Consider the following 18433-nt stretch of genomic DNA (forward strand, 5'->3'; position numbering starts at 1 on the left):
GGCTACGCGTGGCAGTACTGACACACATGTCATAGGTTCGCCATCACGGTTCTAGTATGTGATTATTCTAAAATATCTTGTTGAAATAATCTCAGACTCAACATTTTGTATACTGCACTCATAGTACATGTATTATTAATTTTTTTGAGACAGAATGCTGTTCCCAAGCATTTTTCAGAAGTGGAGACCATAATTCAGTCTCTAAGAAAATAAAGAACATTAGCCATTGAGAGAGATCTTCAGAGCGATAATTTGAAGATCTCCAGAGAGATAATTATGAGAAAAATAGGGTATACCCAAGATGGGATAAATAAGAAATAAATGACCTAGTTACTGCTGTTTAATGGGCAAATGACAGTCTGAGATTGCTTCGTCAGGTTTTTTTTAAGCAAGCAATTAATATAACACTGGTACAATGTAAACGTAATTAGATGTGTTCACACAACCTAGGATGAAGAGAAAGTTCATTTTCACCAAAATGAACAGGAAAACAGCCTCTTGACGTCTCATAACAGCAAGCAAACAAATTATTGAGGATTTTAGGGGGGTAGAACTGTACTTACTCCTGATTTTCTTTTGCCATTTCATTTCATTGTACAGATCCTCAGCCTGTTGGAAAAAGTCATTCACTTTGCTCCCTTGTTCATCTCTCTCAGTAGTATTGAACACACGGTACTTGGATTCGTGTGTGAGGAATTCACAAATATTTGGCACAGGGAAGACTATTTGTTCCATGGTTCTGTCGTGACGGACAATCTGCAAATAAATGTTTTTCACTCAGATGCATACAAGGTTATTACATATCTTTTATAAATGCTTTGTGCTTATATGAATGAAGAAAGAAACACAGAGATTATAAATATGGATAAATTCTATTCACCCCCCAGACAAGATAGGACAATTTAATTTGGCAATATTACAATTTGTCTACAAGCAGTAATGGGGAACATCTTTTTAATTTTGAGACAGGGAAATGTTAAATAAGATGCACATTGAGAAGTTTCAGTTTCAGTTGAATCTGTGAATAGGCCTTCGTCCTTCATACTTACCTTTCCAAAGGTTTACAGAAATAGTTTTTAAAAACGAAATGTCCCCAAAGAAAAGTGAAACTACTTTCATTTTTAGGCTGCAGTCCTAAAGACAAGATCAAACACGATGAGATTAGAGGTTTCGTCTCATCTGAAGTCCTGGTCTTCATGTTGAAAGTATCAGTGGAATTAATTTATGCTGCTCATTGTATGTTCATTGCTGTCAGTGGAAACAGATTTACACTACAAACAATGGTAAAGGGGTAACCCATTCAGTTATGCACCTAAATTTCCCTTTCTCCTAGTTGTATGATGGGGAGAAGCTGTGAGAGTTGCAAGTCGAGTGAATCCAGATGCTTTCCAATCTTGCCCAACATAGCTTCAGTCACAACACCCCTTTTAGCCTGTCTCTAAAATCAAAATTCCAATCTGAGTGGTTGAGGAGGGATTACAAGGGGGAACCTCTACAGTGGTTGAAGGCTCAGGAGGGGTGACATGATGCTGAATCTTCTCTTATGAGGCTGGATCTTCATTTAAAACCTCAGAGGAGATTGGTTCGTTTCTTTGACCTCTAAATGTCTTCCAGAAATCACAGAATTGCAATATTGATTGTATAAATACTAACCAGTAAAAACAAATATTACACAGAAAATAAAATGGTAGATTTGTTTTGAGTTATAAGTCTGTATGAAAACTGTAGGAATGCATGTCTTGATAATACAAATACCAAGGGCTTCAAGATATACATGGGCTCAGCATCTGATTCCTATGTGCTGTGAAATGTGGAACTGGGCCTTTGCCTCCTGAGCAGGAAGTGGATCTGTGCATCTATGCATGTATCTAAGGACCTCATCACACTGACCAATTTAAGTATCCTAGGACACTTGCCAGCCATTTGAGGGATGGGTGGGCATGCAGCCCATCACACGACATCACTCAACTTCCAGTGGATGTCCCACCCCAACCAGCGACAAATGTTTCAGTGTTGTACTGGCTCCAATGGAGCCAGCACACTACTGCCTTGGTTGGGCGATGCTTCCCCCATGTGATAACGTCATTGATGTGATTGGTGAGGCCAATGAAGACTAAATAAGGAAAAGATAACTGGATAAATGATTTTGGTGGCTTGTTGTTGTTTATTCGTTCAGTCGCTTCTGACTCTTCGTGACCTCATGGACCAGACCACGCCAGAGCTCCCTGTTGGCCGTCACCACACCCAGCTCCTTAAAGGTCAGGCCAGTCACTTCAAGGATACCATCCATCCATCTTGCCCTTGGTTGGCCCCTTTTCCTTTTTTCTTCCATTTTCCCCAGCATCAATATCTTCTCCAAGCTTTCCTGTCTTCTCATTATGTGGCCAAAGTACTTCATCTTTACCTCTAATATCCTTTCCTCCAGTGAACAGTTGGGCATTATTTCCTGGAGTATGGACTGGTTTGATCTTCTCGTGGTCCAAGGCATTCTCAGATTTTCCTCCAATATCACAGTTCAAAAGCATCTATCTTTCCTCACTCAACCTTCCTTATGGTCCAGCTCTTGCATTCATAGGTTACTATGGGGAATAGCAGTGCTTTAACTATGTGGACTTTCATTGCCATTAAATTCCAGCTTGGATCATGAAAATCAGAACTCGAGTTCTGAATAGTTTCTGTGCTGGCACGACTGTGCCAGGGGTTTGAATTCCCTTATTCTTTCTTTGCTTGTTTGCAAGAATTCCTGTAGGCTATGCATTTTGCAATTTGGTAGCTTCCTACAGGGTGCAATCATAGGGCCAGCAACCTGTCAATCATCGTTGTAGCCTTTAGATCCGCCCCTTTCCCCAAGATTTGGAAAAGGAAGACTATAAGCAGTTTACAGTTGGAAGCCTTTCAGACAGGATGTGTGGGGTTTCTCTTTCCCAGCTGGAAAAAGGGGAATACAGCCAGCTTTGCTGGATAGTAAAGGACTTCCTTCAACTTGGAAATCTACAAAGACTTTCCTGCTAAGGTCTACTCGGGTCACCCATAACGCAGATTGGAACCGGGAGTAGGGCCCACACCAGCAAAGTAAAGGGATTGTCCAGGGAGGGGTCAGAGGATTTCCCTTAAAGAAGAAAGAAACAGTTTGTTAAGCAGTTGCTTGTCCCTTGTTGGCAGATTGAAGAAGTTACCAATTTCCAAAGTTATAGAGTGTTTAATCTGTGTTTGAAGATTTTATCCCTAATAAAACTTTGTTGGACTTATCAAGAGACTCAACAGAACTTTGTGTGGGGAAATCTGAAAGGCCTCTCAGCCAAGGCACCCCGGCGTCCTGTTGGGCATTCAGATAGCATGTCCTGCTAACAGACATCCTCACAGGCCCAATGTGTGACAGCACAATTTCAGTGCTGAAAGAATATTGTGACGGGAGAAAAGGATCTATATTATTATGCATGACGAAGCCATTCCTTGTTGTACATATTAGTTTACTTGCCAAGTTCAATTTTTTTTTCTTGCACTTAGCATTCAGAACCACATCAAAGTTTCTCAGGATTTTGACACCCATATACTTAAAACTACTGCGATATTCCGGGTTCTAAACTGTCAACACCTGAAATTTATGTGGGAGGCTACATTTGCTTAGGTTTATTCTAGTATGGATACACCCATGTTTTTACTGCCGCAAATGCTTCAAGTTTTGCCACATAATAAAGTTAAAACACCTAGCTGGTTCTTGACAGAAACAAAATACAGGCCAGAAGGTATTTGGCCTTGATTAGCAAGGCAGCCCTTGAGTCTGCCTAAACTAGCAAGATACAGCCTCCCTCACAAGTAGACAGATTGGCTGTGATTTCAATGAGGACTTTCTCTACAGCCAGAAGCTCTAGGTAATTGATGTGGTGTTTCGCCATGGGCTGTGGATCGTCAGGTCCTGAACATGTGCCCCCCACCCTTGCAATGTGGCATCTGTCGTCAGCCAATGAGAGATGTGGTTGCCTGAAGGGCATGCCTGAGAGGACATGTCTTTGATTTGTCTGCCACAGAAGGGAGGACACCATTGGCAGAAGGTGCAAATGGATGTCTTGACTGTCGGGGGCATTTTACCGCTGAGTTGCTTCCCTTTCTTATGTTTTTTATGCACCTCTTTTTGTTTGGAAGCCAATTTAGCCTGTTTTTTTGGGGGGGGGGGTGTTTATGGTTTTGCCCGAGGCTCGTCACTCGCCTCCTGGATGAGTTGGGGTGGCTGAGAAGAGGCAGGCTCATTGCAGACCCTGCAGGGGGAGTAGGAAGCAGCTCAGAAGCTGGGCATTTGGCTGCACAAGTGGTGTCTGCTTGTACAGGAGTGCCTTCAGCCTGGACTCCCTATTCCTCCAGGCTTGAGGAGTAAAGGCCAAGCAAATTTGAAATGATTGGGGAAGGTGAGTTTCTCCCAAGCTGAGCAAGCACATAGAGTGCCCATCAGCATCCGGCAAGTTGCCGCCACAAGATCCACACTTCTTAAAGAAAGAGATGGTGCTCATAATGAAGGGAAAACTGGCCTGAGAGTTAATGAAAGGGTCTGCAATCCGGCCGAGAGGGTGGAGAAAGTTGCCGTAGTCAGTAGGAAAGCCGAGGTCGTCAGGATATAGGCAACTGGATAATAAAACAGTCCAAGTCAACAGATACCAAAAAGGCAAGGGAAGTTAAACAGTCTGAGTAAAGAAGCCGTTAAAGACCAAAAGAGACTAGAGAGGTTCCAAGAAGCTGCTGATAGTGGCGGAAAAAGGAACTAAGGCACAGTACCTGCCTTCGGGCATTTATAGTACATGGGGAGAGTGGGTGGGGCCGCCGCCAAAATTTTTCCATTATAAGATTTTAGAAGGTTCTGAACGGCTGCACAGGTGCAGAAGTAAACCCATATGTGCATCTGTCACAGACTCCATGAAGAGGAACATCTGGAGCACCAATGTTTTTTATCCGTATTCTAGAAGTTGGGAACAGGGTGCAATTGTACTGACAATTCAGACTTTTCCCTCATCAGCATTTAATACTTGGAGGTTTGATGCTATTCATATAGAGTCTTCTTTTAGTATTCATGCCTTATTACCTTTGTTAAGCTTAGAACCTATGAATTTGTCAATACAAGGCAACAAATTCTATTTTAATTGAACATTGGATGAAAATTATCTCAGTCAAATTCAATGGCTGAACTTCCTCCACTCTATAGTGGTCATAACTGAACAGCTTCTATCACTACCATCAGGTATCATGAGGCTAAGAAACTGAATGTACCATGTAGAGTTCCCAAGACTGGATATTAAGTGGCTGCCTTATTTATTTCAGGATGTTGGAAATGATGTCCAGATTTATCTAGTCACTCCCTAGAATGGATGGGAGATGGGGTAAGAGCATATCTGGCCTCTTAGTCTTATGCCTTCATGGGTGGTCAGGCACTGAAAGAAATGCATTATCTCCACATGTATGTGGTACACACTTAGAGGGAACATGCTCTTAGGCATAGCTGAGGCATTATATTAAACCATTCAAAAGTAGTTTACATTTAAAGTTCAGAACACATTTGTTTCTTCCAATTTTAGAGAACAAAATGTATTTTCTGTACTACTAGAACTGTGATCACACTTTATAAAAACCACACCATGACTAGAATTTGATAGGATATGGCAAAGCCAGACATATTTACCCACTTTTCCTCCTGAAATCAGTATGGGAACAGATCCTGTTAAAAACACGCATCAATATATAAATAAGTCTTACTTGCAGATGAAGAAAACATCTTTGGGACAATGAGAAGTAAAGGCATTTTTTAACAAATGTTTTCTGTTCAATGAGTAATCCTTTACCTCAATCTGAGCCGTGTGCTTTGCATAGTGTTTCAAAGCTTCATCCCCTTCTTCTGGATCAGATCCAGGTTTCAGCATGTGCTGCAATGCTTTATTGTGACGAGCCAACTGGAAGCAAAAGGGGAAATCTATTTGATTCATGCCCTGCCAGGGAATAATAGCCCCATCTTCAGTACACAAAAACACAACATATTTGAGGCTGTTTCCATCACTAATAATAACAAGATTAACTGGAAGAGAACAACATTAGGTTTAAGGAGAAAACCAGTTAAAATCAATGAATCTTCAAACAAAGTTCTTGATTCTAGACTTGACAAATAATGTACGGTATTTTGAAGAAGTTTCTATAAGCTACAAGTCATAAGGTAGGGAAAGGTTTTCACAGTTTGTAAATAAAAGGCAGAAGCCAAAAGGAGCTGAGCGTTGTTCAATTCCAAACAATGTTGAACCCTTAAGAGCTCAAAATTCAAAAACACTTTTTGCTCTCTCATACTGCCATAGTTAATATAGGAGCACTTTGCAATATGAAATAATCTTTTCACATAAGAAGACAGGGGACAAGAATGATATATATAGTGTTGTATAATGTTCACATAATATTACAGAAGGTGTTAATAGTGTATTTTTATTAAAGTGTGCTATTCCACACTGCTTTTTCAATTAATTTTTTTGAAAAAAACACACAAAATCATTAAAGCAATCTGAAAAAGCATTGCACAGACACACACATGTATTTATCTGAGAGGATATTTTAAACACTGGATGGAAGGCAGAAATATGAAAAACTACATGTTTTACTCCCTTGCTGGAGTGGCACCAGATTTGGGTGCCACTCTAGAATTATGCTAGTCTTGGGATTCCCACTACATCCCTGTAACTATCCATTGATGGTGGATTGCCAACTGCCAGTATTTCTCATCATTGTCCATGCTGCCTAGGTCTCCTGACACATTCAGTTCAGCAACATTAGAGAGTCATATGTTAGAAAATTGCTTCTTCTATGAGGGTTGAATGAAAAGTAATGCCTCCACCTTCATTACTTGGGTTTGGATGGGAATATTTTAATAAATCAAACACAGAAATAACCCTTTGAATGTGCCCTTTAACTACCACTATTTACTTTTCCACATAATCACCAGACAATTGGATACATTTCTGCCAACAATGAACAAGTTTCTGAAACTGTCACGGAAGAAGTCGACACTCTGTTTTCGCAACCAATGTCTCACAGTTCTCTCAATGTCTTCATCAGAAGCACAATTATGGCCCTGCAGATCTTCTTTCATTATTGGGAACAGATGGAAGTCAGACGGTGCTAAATCTGGACTGTATGGAGGATGTTGTACGACGGTGAGATCCAGTCTCTGGAGTTTCAAGACTATGCACTTTTATTTCAGGCGTCAGCATCCTGGGTACCCATCGTGCACAGATCTTCCGATAGACAAGCAAAGCAATGTGACCAACACATTCTTGAGAAATAACTATTATGCTTGAAATTTCTCTCTGAGTGATACAACGGTAATCCTGAATCAATCTGTCAACGTTTTGCTTGTGAAACTCAGTGGTTGCTGTCACAGGACATCCAACTCTTTGTTTGTCATGCAAGTCAGATGTTCCCACCTCAACATCTTTAAACTTACTCACCCAACGACGCACAGTACTCACATGGACACAATCACCATAAACCATTTGCAGTCTCTGATGAATCTCCTTTGGGGTGACACCTTCTGCTGTCAAGAATTCAATGACTGCACGTTGCTTAAGTCACATTGACTGACCGTCTGTGCAGGGTTCCATACTTGGCACTTTAACAACACAACCATTCAATGCTAAGGATTCCCGCCAAAATGGAACTGTGGAGGAGAGTCTACTGAACAAGCCAGTACCTGCTGCATACCAATACTGCCATCTGTTGAGGAGTTACAAAGGTGGGGGCTTTAGTTTTCATTCAACCCTCATATCTAAGATCACACTCACAGGCAGATGACACAAGTTCTAAAAGCTCCTCTGACCTCCTCTGACAGGAAAGTAGCAGCAGTAGCAGTAACTGAGTTGTTCTTGTACTTGCTGAGTTCATGGCAGTGTTTTCTGATCGCTCTATCACTGACTCCAGCAGATTAGCAGCACTAAGAACTTCATTACTTGGAGTAAAATCAGTGTTTCTATACATTTAAGAAATGGCTACCGACAGAACCCATCACATGACACAAGGCTTGTACCATGTGTTTCAGATATTTTACCATTTCTAAAGTGTAGCTTTTTCCCTGATGATTCCTAAGTTGATTGGCAATTGACTTTATTTTGAATTCCCTGTGTAGAGACTGGTAAAAACATTAAATTTAACATGTGATGGAAATTCCTCTTTGCCCCTTTTGAAATTGACATCATTTTGGAGGAGGAGCCAAGATGAGCAGTATAGATTCCTTTCTTCCACCATAATCTTTTTTGGGACCGAGGAGGACAGAACGGTAATGTATATATTTTTTTATCGGTGTAAATTCAATAGAGTTACCTTTTGAATTGATAGATATCTGTACTTATAATGATAAATTATAATATAGAATAATATAGAAGATTAAAAAATCCCATTTAATCATCTCACATTAAAAAGTATTTCCGTGAGAACAAATACAGAGGATTATTTCCAGTTAAAGAAAATGAGGAAAAAGACAGTGGGAGGAGAAATATGTCTCCCGTGATGGGAAAGCAAATAGATAATTTGAAAAGAAATCTGAACAAAGGAAAATGTGTGATGGGGACAGGAAAATCATTCATTTAATTTTTAAATGGGACGCTGCAAAGCTGAAGGGACAAACAACAATCTCAATGCTTTGTTTATCACATGGGATGAAGTCCTGAGTATGGTTGGCAGAAGGGGCTGCTGCTTGGAATAAGGAAGAGGAACGAACAGTTGTCACCTCTACCATTACTGCTACCACTCCTAACTGCACTTCTTGTTCACTCAGTTTATTGATTAATTGGCATTTGCCATGGCCCAATCAAATTAAATAGAGCTGTTTATTGTATGTGTGGCAACTTCGCTTCCAAAAACCATAATGGCTTTGTGACTTTACACCTTATCACAAAATAAACAATTTGTTAACAAACATTAGGAACAGCAGGGCATGAGTCACTGAGAAACAGGGGATCCTAGAATAAAATATCCAAAGCTTTAATTAAGCTGATTACATCTCCTTTGGCAACTGAAAAGAGCACAGAAAAAGTAACATTTCTCTGCCAAACAGTGGTACATTAGGCCATTAAAAACTAAACATCCCCTTGAAGTGTATCTTTGAGCAACTGCATTTAGCTCAAACTGATATCTCTATCATTGTAAGAAGGCAACCTTCTTGTCATTCTCAAGCCTCAAATTGTTTTCAACAGCCACCATGTCAGGACTGGAAAATAATTTCACATGAACGGAGGTCTATGAAACAAATCTACCTAAATGCGTAAAAAATGTGTAAGAATGCACACATTCATAAAAATTCCATATTCTTGTAAAACCAGAAAGAAATTTCCTTGTAGAAAAAAATACCTCAGACTCCAATGACTAAACTAGGGAGTAGAATCAATACTTTGGGTATAAAATCAAGTCAATTTTATTTTATTTATTTATTTCGGGTACTTCTACCCCGCCCTTCTCAACCCCCGAGGGGGGACTCAGGGCAGCTTACAAAAAGGCACAATTCGATGCCTACACAAATTACACATATGTACAAACCAGCAGCTAAAACAATTATCACAGTTAAAAACAGTCAGCATATAATACAATCAATAAAACTAATCTCATGCTCAGCGTTCGTCTCTCAGAGTTCCATAATTCCATTCCATTTAGTCAATTCCTGACCATCGTCAAAGTCCTTTCTTTATCTGCCAGATTGTCCGAATGCCTGGTCCCAAATCCATGTTTTCAATTTTTTCCTAAAGGAAAGGAGGAATGTCACTGATCTAATTTCCCTGGGGAGTGAATTCCACAGGTGAGGGCCACCACCAAGAAGGCCCTGCTCCTCGTCCCCGCCAGTCTCACTTGTGATAGAGGTGGGGTCGAGAGCAGGGCCTCCCCAGAAGATCTTAGACTCCAAGGTGGGGCGTAGAAGGAGATCCGTTCGGACAGATACACTGGGCCAGAACCGTATAGGGTTTTATAGGTCAAAACCAGCACTTTGAATCATGGAGTTATTTTTTTCTCCCAATTTTCACATCAGTTTCTATGAACAATGGGAGGTTGCATGGTTTCGAATTGCTGTGTTCTCTTCCTTCTTATTGCCTCCTCTGTGTCTGAGTTTTTCAGTTTTTGGTGAGTGAAAAGTAGGAAAGCATGACAAATAAGAAAGGAAGGAAGGAAGGAGCAGGAAAGGGGACCCAATGTGTATTGCCATGTAATATAGTGGCATGTGGACAGAAAGAAACCTTACCTCTCCAGAACATGAGGAACGAAAAGAACACACACACAACACAAGATGAGAGGAAGGAGAGGAAAGAAGAAAGATAGATGAAGTGAGTGAAGGAATCACATGAGACTAGAGGCACATGAATGAATAGAGGGCATTAAAGTCATGAGGTTCTCAACATTGTAATCTGTCCACTTGAATTTAGATTGCAGAATAACATAAAACTCACACATTAAAAATCCCCAAAATCAATTGGTAACATTTATGTAAGGCAAACTACAGCAGGAGCAGTGATGCTTGTGCTCCACAATTTAGATTTCCCATCTTCCTGGGATCTTTGCTATGCTGATTATCTTATCAGGTCAGAGGCTGATAAATTAAATGTGATGAAAGAACTGATTCTTTCATTAAGGTTTCTGTAGTCTTGCTCTTCAATCAAATTGAAAGCTCACTGTGCACAAGAAACCAGTCCAAATAAAATTATTGAGTTCTCTAAGGCAACTAAAGAATTTCAATTCTAAGCACAATTAGATTCAATTCTAACCACAATTTTGCTTAAAGTCTGGATTAAGCAAAAGGTTGATACTATCTATAATCCTTAACATTGGTTTTACAATAGAGTCAACAAAATGGAAAAATTGGCATTCAGGGGGAGATTCCTTCTGAACCTAAGCAAAATGGGATGGCTACCTAAATTAGGTTTGGTCACAATTACGGGCATCCCCAAGTTATGAACAAGACAGGTTCTGTAGGGTTATCCTTAAGTTAAATGTATGTGTAAGTCGGAACAGGTATATTTTTCAAGTGTAACTCCAGTCAAAAATATATTTAGCTTTGGATAGCATAACACCCTGGTGGTGTTTAGTTTGCTGTCTGTGCCCCTGTTCAGAAGATTTCATCTCACCTTCAGTCCCTGTGATAATAGGATTTTGACACAATTAACTTGTTGTGGAAAGGAGGATTGCTGAGAAAGCTTCAGTGGAGACACCTTTTCTCCATGATAACTCTTTTAAGAGAGAATTCCCCTTTCTAGGGTTAGATTTGTCTCATTTATAAAGGTGCACTCTATAGCAAAAAACAGAAACCTGAAGCAGTTGGAATCTACGAAATGGTAGACCAGTCAGATCCAACACTTTATTGAGATATTTATTTTCATCCATTAGATAACATACCAGTTTGGGGACTTGGTGACCAAACCTATGGATCTGTATAGCATTTTATACCAGATTTCATTAAGATTTTTGTGCTGATTGCCTTGAATGAAGTCATCTGGTCTGCTTTTGGATTATGGGAATATTGTATCACACGGCATGCTGCACAGCAGAGGGCATGTGATATAAAGACAAGAAGAAGGCATACTTTCAGTGACCAGGTTGATTTGTTACACTTCATATCTCTGAGCACAGTATACAGATGCACTACAGCAGTTTCCTAAAGTGAGTAATATTGCCCCCTGGGGTGGAATGATCCAGGAGGGCGGTAGTAGCCTGGAATAGAATTTGGGGGGGGGGGGGGATTGAATAAAAATAAGGGATGGTAGAAGCATAAAGACAGAAGAAAAAATGTTCATAAATGTTTTATCTGTTGTGTAACAAAATCTTAGTGATTATTTTATTTTCAAAATGAACATACAAAATGCAAGTTATAGCCAATCAGTGATCAAGTCCACCAACAGGTCTTAACAAGCAAGTGTTAGTAGGTGAAAGCATAGTGAATTGTTGGGAAGTTCAGCATGAATCAGCAGGAACATGTATGTAATTACTTATTTACAATACAATACTATAAATAGACAATGTGTATGAAATCTAATTTAGATTGTTTTTGAATTATGTGACAAGAAGTTAATAACAGTAAAAGAACAATACGTATTTTGAAAAATTAATTAATGTGGCTGACAAAGTTTGAAAGCACAGAAGGGGAGAAAGGACCTGACCAGTGAGAAAGAGAGTTGGGACAGCGAGGGAGGCTGGGAAGAAAGGGTCTGTGCCCTGGGAAGACATTGCTGCTGCTGTTGTTTCCAGCAGCTCAAAACTTTACTTAAGTCTTACTTAAGTCTTCCATGTGGGTTCCCCATTCAAAGGTGAATGAGTTGGTCATGATTGTGACTGTCTGTTGGGGAACATGGAAAGGCACTCCTTGACAGAGGTTGTTGAGGAGGGTCAGGTTTTCAACACCGACCTTTAGATTATCAGAAAACAAGGGTTGTGATGGTGAGTGGGATTGAAGTGGTCAAGAAACCATCTCTTCAGGAGATGCAGTCAGAGTCTGGTGGAGGCTATGATCACTAGAGTTGACACCATACGTCCAAGAAGCTCTTGAATGGATTGGGTTCAGAGCCAGTGACAGTTTGGATAAAGTCTTATTTCCCTTTGGAGAGCTGAGAATGCACCCATGGGGAGGGGGGGCTCTTTGAGTGACAGAGTCGAACATTGTTACCATAAATTTTATTGGTGTCATCAGTGTCAGGTGTGACTTCTTGGGAGTTCAACAGTGAGAGGGTGAGTCTCATATGGGAGTTGAAGTGTTTGGTAAGTGTGTGACGATAAGCCAGTGGTCAAGACATGGGAAAAGTACAATGCAATGCCTTCACAGGTGCGCTGCCTCCACCGACATACACTTTGGGAATATCCTTGGAGCTGTGGCCAAGCTGAAAGGGAAGATTCTGAACTGGCAAGTTGAAGTACCTTGAATGAGACAAAACGACGTTGGGACTGGGGTATCCCTATGTGAAAATATGCATCCTGGAAATTGATGGTCACAAAACCAGTCCCCTTCATGAAGCAGGGGAAGGATTAACGACACTGTGATTATCCTGAACTTTTTCAGTAGGAGGAAAGAATTCAGGTTCCTGCAAGTCTAATGGGGGGGGGGGGGAGTGTCCACCCTTTGGGGGGATGGAAAAATATCTGGAGAAAAAAAGCTGTTCTGTCTTCCCCCAATTGGACAGTTTATGGCTCCCTTGGCTAGTAGTGAGAATACATCTTAAATTCCTGTTTATGAGGTTCAGGTGTTGAGGATGTTTCCTGCTGGAGGGAGCTCCTTGAATTCTAAGGCATAGCCTCATTCTACAATCTTGAGCATCCATGTGTCTGAGGTACTGTTCCTCCAGGTACTTGTGTAGCATGCAAGGTGTCACTTAAGGGGATTTCTATGAGGTCTGCTGTCAGCAGGTGCTGGAATGGCTTTGGTATGGCAGTGACATCGGCAGGTGACAGAGACATGGCATTGTCAGACACACAGTCAATTTCGGTGTTTAGGCTGATTGTTAGCTGAATCAGTGCTTTGGGCTTTGCTGAGATCAACACAGTTGCTGTGTCGACGGGGCTGGCTTACGTTGCTGACGATAGTTGTGCTGGCAGTACCAACAAAACCGGTGTTGGTTCCAGCGGGATTTCTGCGGTTGGGCATGCAGTTGCATTACACACTTGGCTGCTAACAATTTGAAGACTTGGTTTGACTTCAATTTGTTGTCGGTGCATGCATTAAATAGTCCTATGGTGGCTAAGGGAAGATCTTCAAACACCTGAAAGGATGCTGTCGAAAGATCTGAGGAACACAGCCATGCATTTCAACCGATTACTATGGCATGGGCAATCACTTTCCCGCTGTGTTGGATGTGCTTTGACATCTGGATCTGGTGATGTGCGAGTGAGGTCTCCTTCCTGAAGTGTCAAGAGCACTGCTCGATCCTCCTCTGAGAGTTTGGCATGCAAGGGCTGCACCTTCTCCCAGAGTACCTGCTGATACGTGCCCATGCAGACCAGTTAGAAATTCTTGTGCTGGAGTAGGGCTTGTGATCTACTACGGCAAACCTTTTTCCCTCTCTGTCAGTAGGGGTAGAGGATTGCTTTTCTAAAGGCTGGTTAACGTTAACAGCCACCAAGTTTGGTTGTGGGTGGTGCTTGAGCCAGCCTTGCCCATTGTCATCTGTTCGGTACCGGGCTTCGATGGACTTCGAAGTAGGTAGTATTGAAGACGGGTTTGTCTATGAAGCTTGAATGACTTCAAGGAGGTAAGGCAAGTAAGGCAGAAGGGTTGCTGGCAGAGCTTCGGCCTGGACCCTTTTGAACACTGGTTCTGTCATCGCCTTTGAGGTCTGCTTTATTTCCAGGCCCAAGGCGTCTGCCGTGCAGATCATCTGGTCAGAGAAAGCTCTGACATTAGCTGTCAGGGATGGGGAGTTGGCACAATAAGCCTCCGGGTTTGGCGAGAGGTCTATGCCCAGCAATAGTACGGACTTGGAGTGGATAGAGCCCACAATGTCCTGGTCAGGTTCCTCCTCTTCCAACTGGTATAGTTGAAGAGGAAGCAATGGCTCTGCCAGGAGAGAAGGTCTCCTGCAGAGTGCCACCAGAGCCTCCGGAGCCCTCGGGGCTGTTGACATTCTCAGGGCCTGTTTCAATGCGAGGTCTTGCGATGCCCTAGTAAGGCATGTAGTTTGCCTGCCCCTTTCTGGTGTGGTGGTTGGCAGCGGGAACAGTTCTTGTTGGGCCTGGGTCTGCATGGCTGGAAGTAGTAGCAATTGAGACAACACCCAAATGACTGTACTCGTAGAGTGGGACAGGGAGTTCTGGATTTCTTCACCCGACAGCAGTTCCACCACTGAGTCCAGTAATGGACAGATGGCCTGGGATGGCTGAAGGGAGGGTGAGGATTGGCGGGAAGAAGTTTCAAAAGATGAAGCTTGGTCCCTTCTAGCTTGAAGTCAAAGGGTGGCATTGAGCAGGAAGGTTGGCTCGTGATGAGGCTCAACGATCTCAAGTCTTTGATGCGGCCAAGTCTTTGAAGCGGCCAAGGTTCTCGATGGAGCCAGATGGTGCCGAGATCGAGGGGGGTACTGAAGTCAAAGGGGCTAAGGACTATTAATATAACAGCACCTTTAGTCTTGCTGCCCTGTTCTTTCTGGCTTGGACTGTAAAAACTTGGCAATGGCGGCAAGAGCCAACCACATGGGCTTCTCCAGGGCAGAGCAGGCACTTTGCATGCTCATCAGAGTCCAGTATCTTCGATACACGCTGGGTGCAACACTTGAAATGAGCTGTTGACATCTCTACAAAGTTTCAAAGAGAGCTGTGTGGTGGAAAAAAGGAACTGAAGAGCGCGGAGCCAGGGTGCCTTCTTGTCCTGAGATGAGTGGATGGGATTACCACCAAAATTTGAAAGATCACAGCTTGGAAAGCTTTCCGTTGGAGCCTGCACAGGCACAGTAACTCCATATGTTTGCACTCACAGGGACCCTAAAGAAAAATTCAAATTTATAGGTGCACCTACACTGTTGCATCCAACCTATTAGATACATCTACCTGCCATGGCTCAACACTATGGAATAATGGGAGCCATAGTTTTGAAAGGTCTTTATCCTTCTCTGCTGAAGAGAGCTAGAGCCTCACCAAACTATAAATTCCAAGATACCATAGCATTGAGCCATAACATTTAAAGTGTTGTCAAAATGTATTAATTATACAGTGAGTAGATGCATCCATGTTGATCACAAGATTTATCTAAATGAGGTTTGCTCTTGACTTATTCTAAGGCTGCAAAAATAAGACTCTCCCAAAGTCATCCAGTCATCCATGGCTGAGCAGAGATCTGAACTCATGCCTTCCATAAGTGTCCAGTATTCAGCTTCTCCTACCTGTTTTAAATGTAGGCCTCTGATTTTTGGGGGAATTTCTCTACCTCACCAAAAATTGTTCGGTTCTTCTCATCCAACCCATGAGCATGTTAAATAATTTAGTAGAAGTTTTAACACAGTGCCAGTGCTTGATAATTATTTAGTGGCTATCAGAATGCAACCAAGAAAACTTAATGAGGAAAACCTACTTAACTGAGAAAGTGAATGAGTTCTCTACCCTCTCAATCCCACTTAAGTCAACATGATATGCTGTGTTGAACTACATGGCTAACTCTGGACTTGATTCTGACACCAAAGGATAATACTATTCAGGGGAGAAGACAACAAGATGTATAGAGAAGTTGCTGGAAATTCTATTTGCCATAGAACAGAACCTACAAACATTGCTTAATCTTTTTGGGGCTCATTAGTGTCAAAGCTCAGTTGCATCATCCATGCTGAAGGTACTGTTATATACCATTTTAATGAACCATAAGGTGGGTGAAACACATCCTTCCTCTCATTTGAGTCTTAGCAGTGCAAGACAAACTGCCTTACAACAGCTTCTGATTCTGCTGACGTTTAATTAGCCAGTGTCATTCTGACACATTACCTTGTCTCATCAGGATGATAACTACTAAACAAACATGGAGAGCATAAAAGTTTGATGACAAGCATGAGGTCTGGTAAGCAGCAATGTGTGTCCCTGGAGAACCATGCTTCCTGGGAGTAGTCTGTATTAGCATCACACTTTGGCACTGTACTTGACTGATCTGTAAAGCTTCTCAGAGGAAAAACTGCAAATTCAGCAAAGGTGTACAACTTTCAGTCTGAGGACAAAATTCCAATGCTTCTGAAACTAAGTGGGAATTTCTCCCCAAAAAGGTGGCAGGGGTGGCTTATGCGAGAAGCACTTTTCAGATTCCAAAACATTACCCTGATTTTCATTACAGCATTGGCTCATGTATAAGTTGACCTCATGTACATATATTCGGATTATGTAGCCAAAATGATCGTTTTTGGTATTATAGAATAGTGGAGTTGGTAGAGGCCACAACAGCTATCCAGTGGATAAATAAAGGGTCATTCCACAGAGGGGGAAAAGTGTCAGTGTTGCCTCAAGTGCCACCCAGTCCTTACTCATTGCCAATAAAAAGACAAACAGATGCATGTAATGGTGAGCAACAGGAAGAGGCTTAGGTGGTCTCCTCCTGCCGTCCCCTATTCTGCTCCCTGCGTCTGCCCTGGAGACCAGCACACCACCGGTTCTCCTTGGGTTTAAATATAATGAAATATTGTAATAGTTTAAACTGTGGGGTATAGCAATGAAATGTAAGAGTTAAATTAGTCCAGCATATCTCACCATGGATGAGCACTGCTCCAGCTCTGCAAGTATGTCCCTGTGCATAGAACACAATGCTGTACTGCACTTTCTCCCAAGTTTTCACAGGAACACCCAGGTTGCATACTTTCTTTAAGTCATGGTGAAAGGCATTAGCCTGGTTCATAATAAATACTGCTGTTCTTGTATACATCCTTTTAAAAAAGATATTATAGAAAATAATATCTTTTCTGTTTATTTTTAATATTATTCATCCTTAATTTCATGTCAATGCTTGCATATTTTTAGGTTTAAACTGTATTTGATTGGTTTTATTGTGAGCCACTCTGAGTCTCCATTTTAGACAGAGGAAACGGGATATAAATAAAATAATAAGGCCGAACAGGGTATAGGGTTACAGCCTGTGCTTGACGGGGTTACACCCCCCCCCCGAAGGCGCAGGTCCACAGCTTGGGAGTGATCCTGGACTCATCACTGAGCCTGGAGCCCCAGGTCTCGGCGGTGGCCAGGAGAGCCACGATTTTATCCTGGCGAACGGCTTTCATGTAATTTTATGTAATTTATGTAATGTAATTGGTAACTTAATGTTGTGTATTATGTTTTAGATTTTTAGTGTTAGCATTGAATCTTTGCTGTTAGCCAGTCTGAGTCCCTCTGCAGAGGTAGAGAAGATCGGGATATAAAGGTTTTAAATAATAATAATAATAATAATAATAATAAGAAGAAGAAGAAGAAGAAGAAGAAGAAAATTTTCCGTATCTTGATATGAAAAAGTAAATGTGATGTCCCTTTTGCACTTTGCCCTGGTGTCATCTACAGCAATATATCAACATCCTATTTGCCACAGTACCTTGTGACATTTATATCTTTTTAAGTACAGAAGGTTAAGGACTTACAAAAAAGTCCTCTGCTTCTGGTAAGATTAACCACAAGTAAATCCGGGAAAAGATGTTCTGGTGGCAAAATGCAGAACCAGTTATTGCTCTTCAAACAGCAACAGAAACCAAGATTCTGGGAGACCCCAAAATAAACTATCATGATACAAAGCTGTGATAACAAAAAGAAGAACTTCAGAGAGCTCCTATGATCAGAATCGAGAATGCAAATAATAGCAGGGGAACAATTGAAATCCTGCTTGGACAAAAAGGCTAAATTTACATTAGCAATTATAGCATTCAGAGCCTATAGAATGTGAAACCAAACAGTTTCGCTGAATACAGCCAAACTATCTCAAACAGGTATTGAAACCAAGAGATTT

The 18433-nt window shown here is 41.5% G+C and overlaps 1 protein-coding gene across 3 annotated transcripts in view; it reads right to left on the bottom strand.

Annotated features, from left to right (window-relative positions):
• Window positions 1-18433, bottom strand: part of ITPR2 (inositol 1,4,5-trisphosphate receptor type 2) — a 313417-nt gene that overhangs the window by 43690 nt on the left and 251294 nt on the right. For all 3 annotated transcript variants that reach the window (XM_060778249.2, XM_060778247.2, XM_067468876.1), the window contains 2 exons: window positions 5826-5933; window positions 564-756 (listed from right to left, as the gene is read on the bottom strand). In XM_060778249.2, coding sequence (XP_060634232.2) covers window positions 564-756; window positions 5826-5933 — 301 coding nt within the window. The remainder of the gene's footprint in view (window positions 1-563; window positions 757-5825; window positions 5934-18433) is intronic.

The sequence above is a fragment of the Anolis sagrei genome, chromosome 5 (assembly GCF_037176765.1).
Source record: "Anolis sagrei isolate rAnoSag1 chromosome 5, rAnoSag1.mat, whole genome shotgun sequence".
Taxonomy (NCBI): domain Eukaryota; kingdom Metazoa; phylum Chordata; class Lepidosauria; order Squamata; family Dactyloidae; genus Anolis; species Anolis sagrei.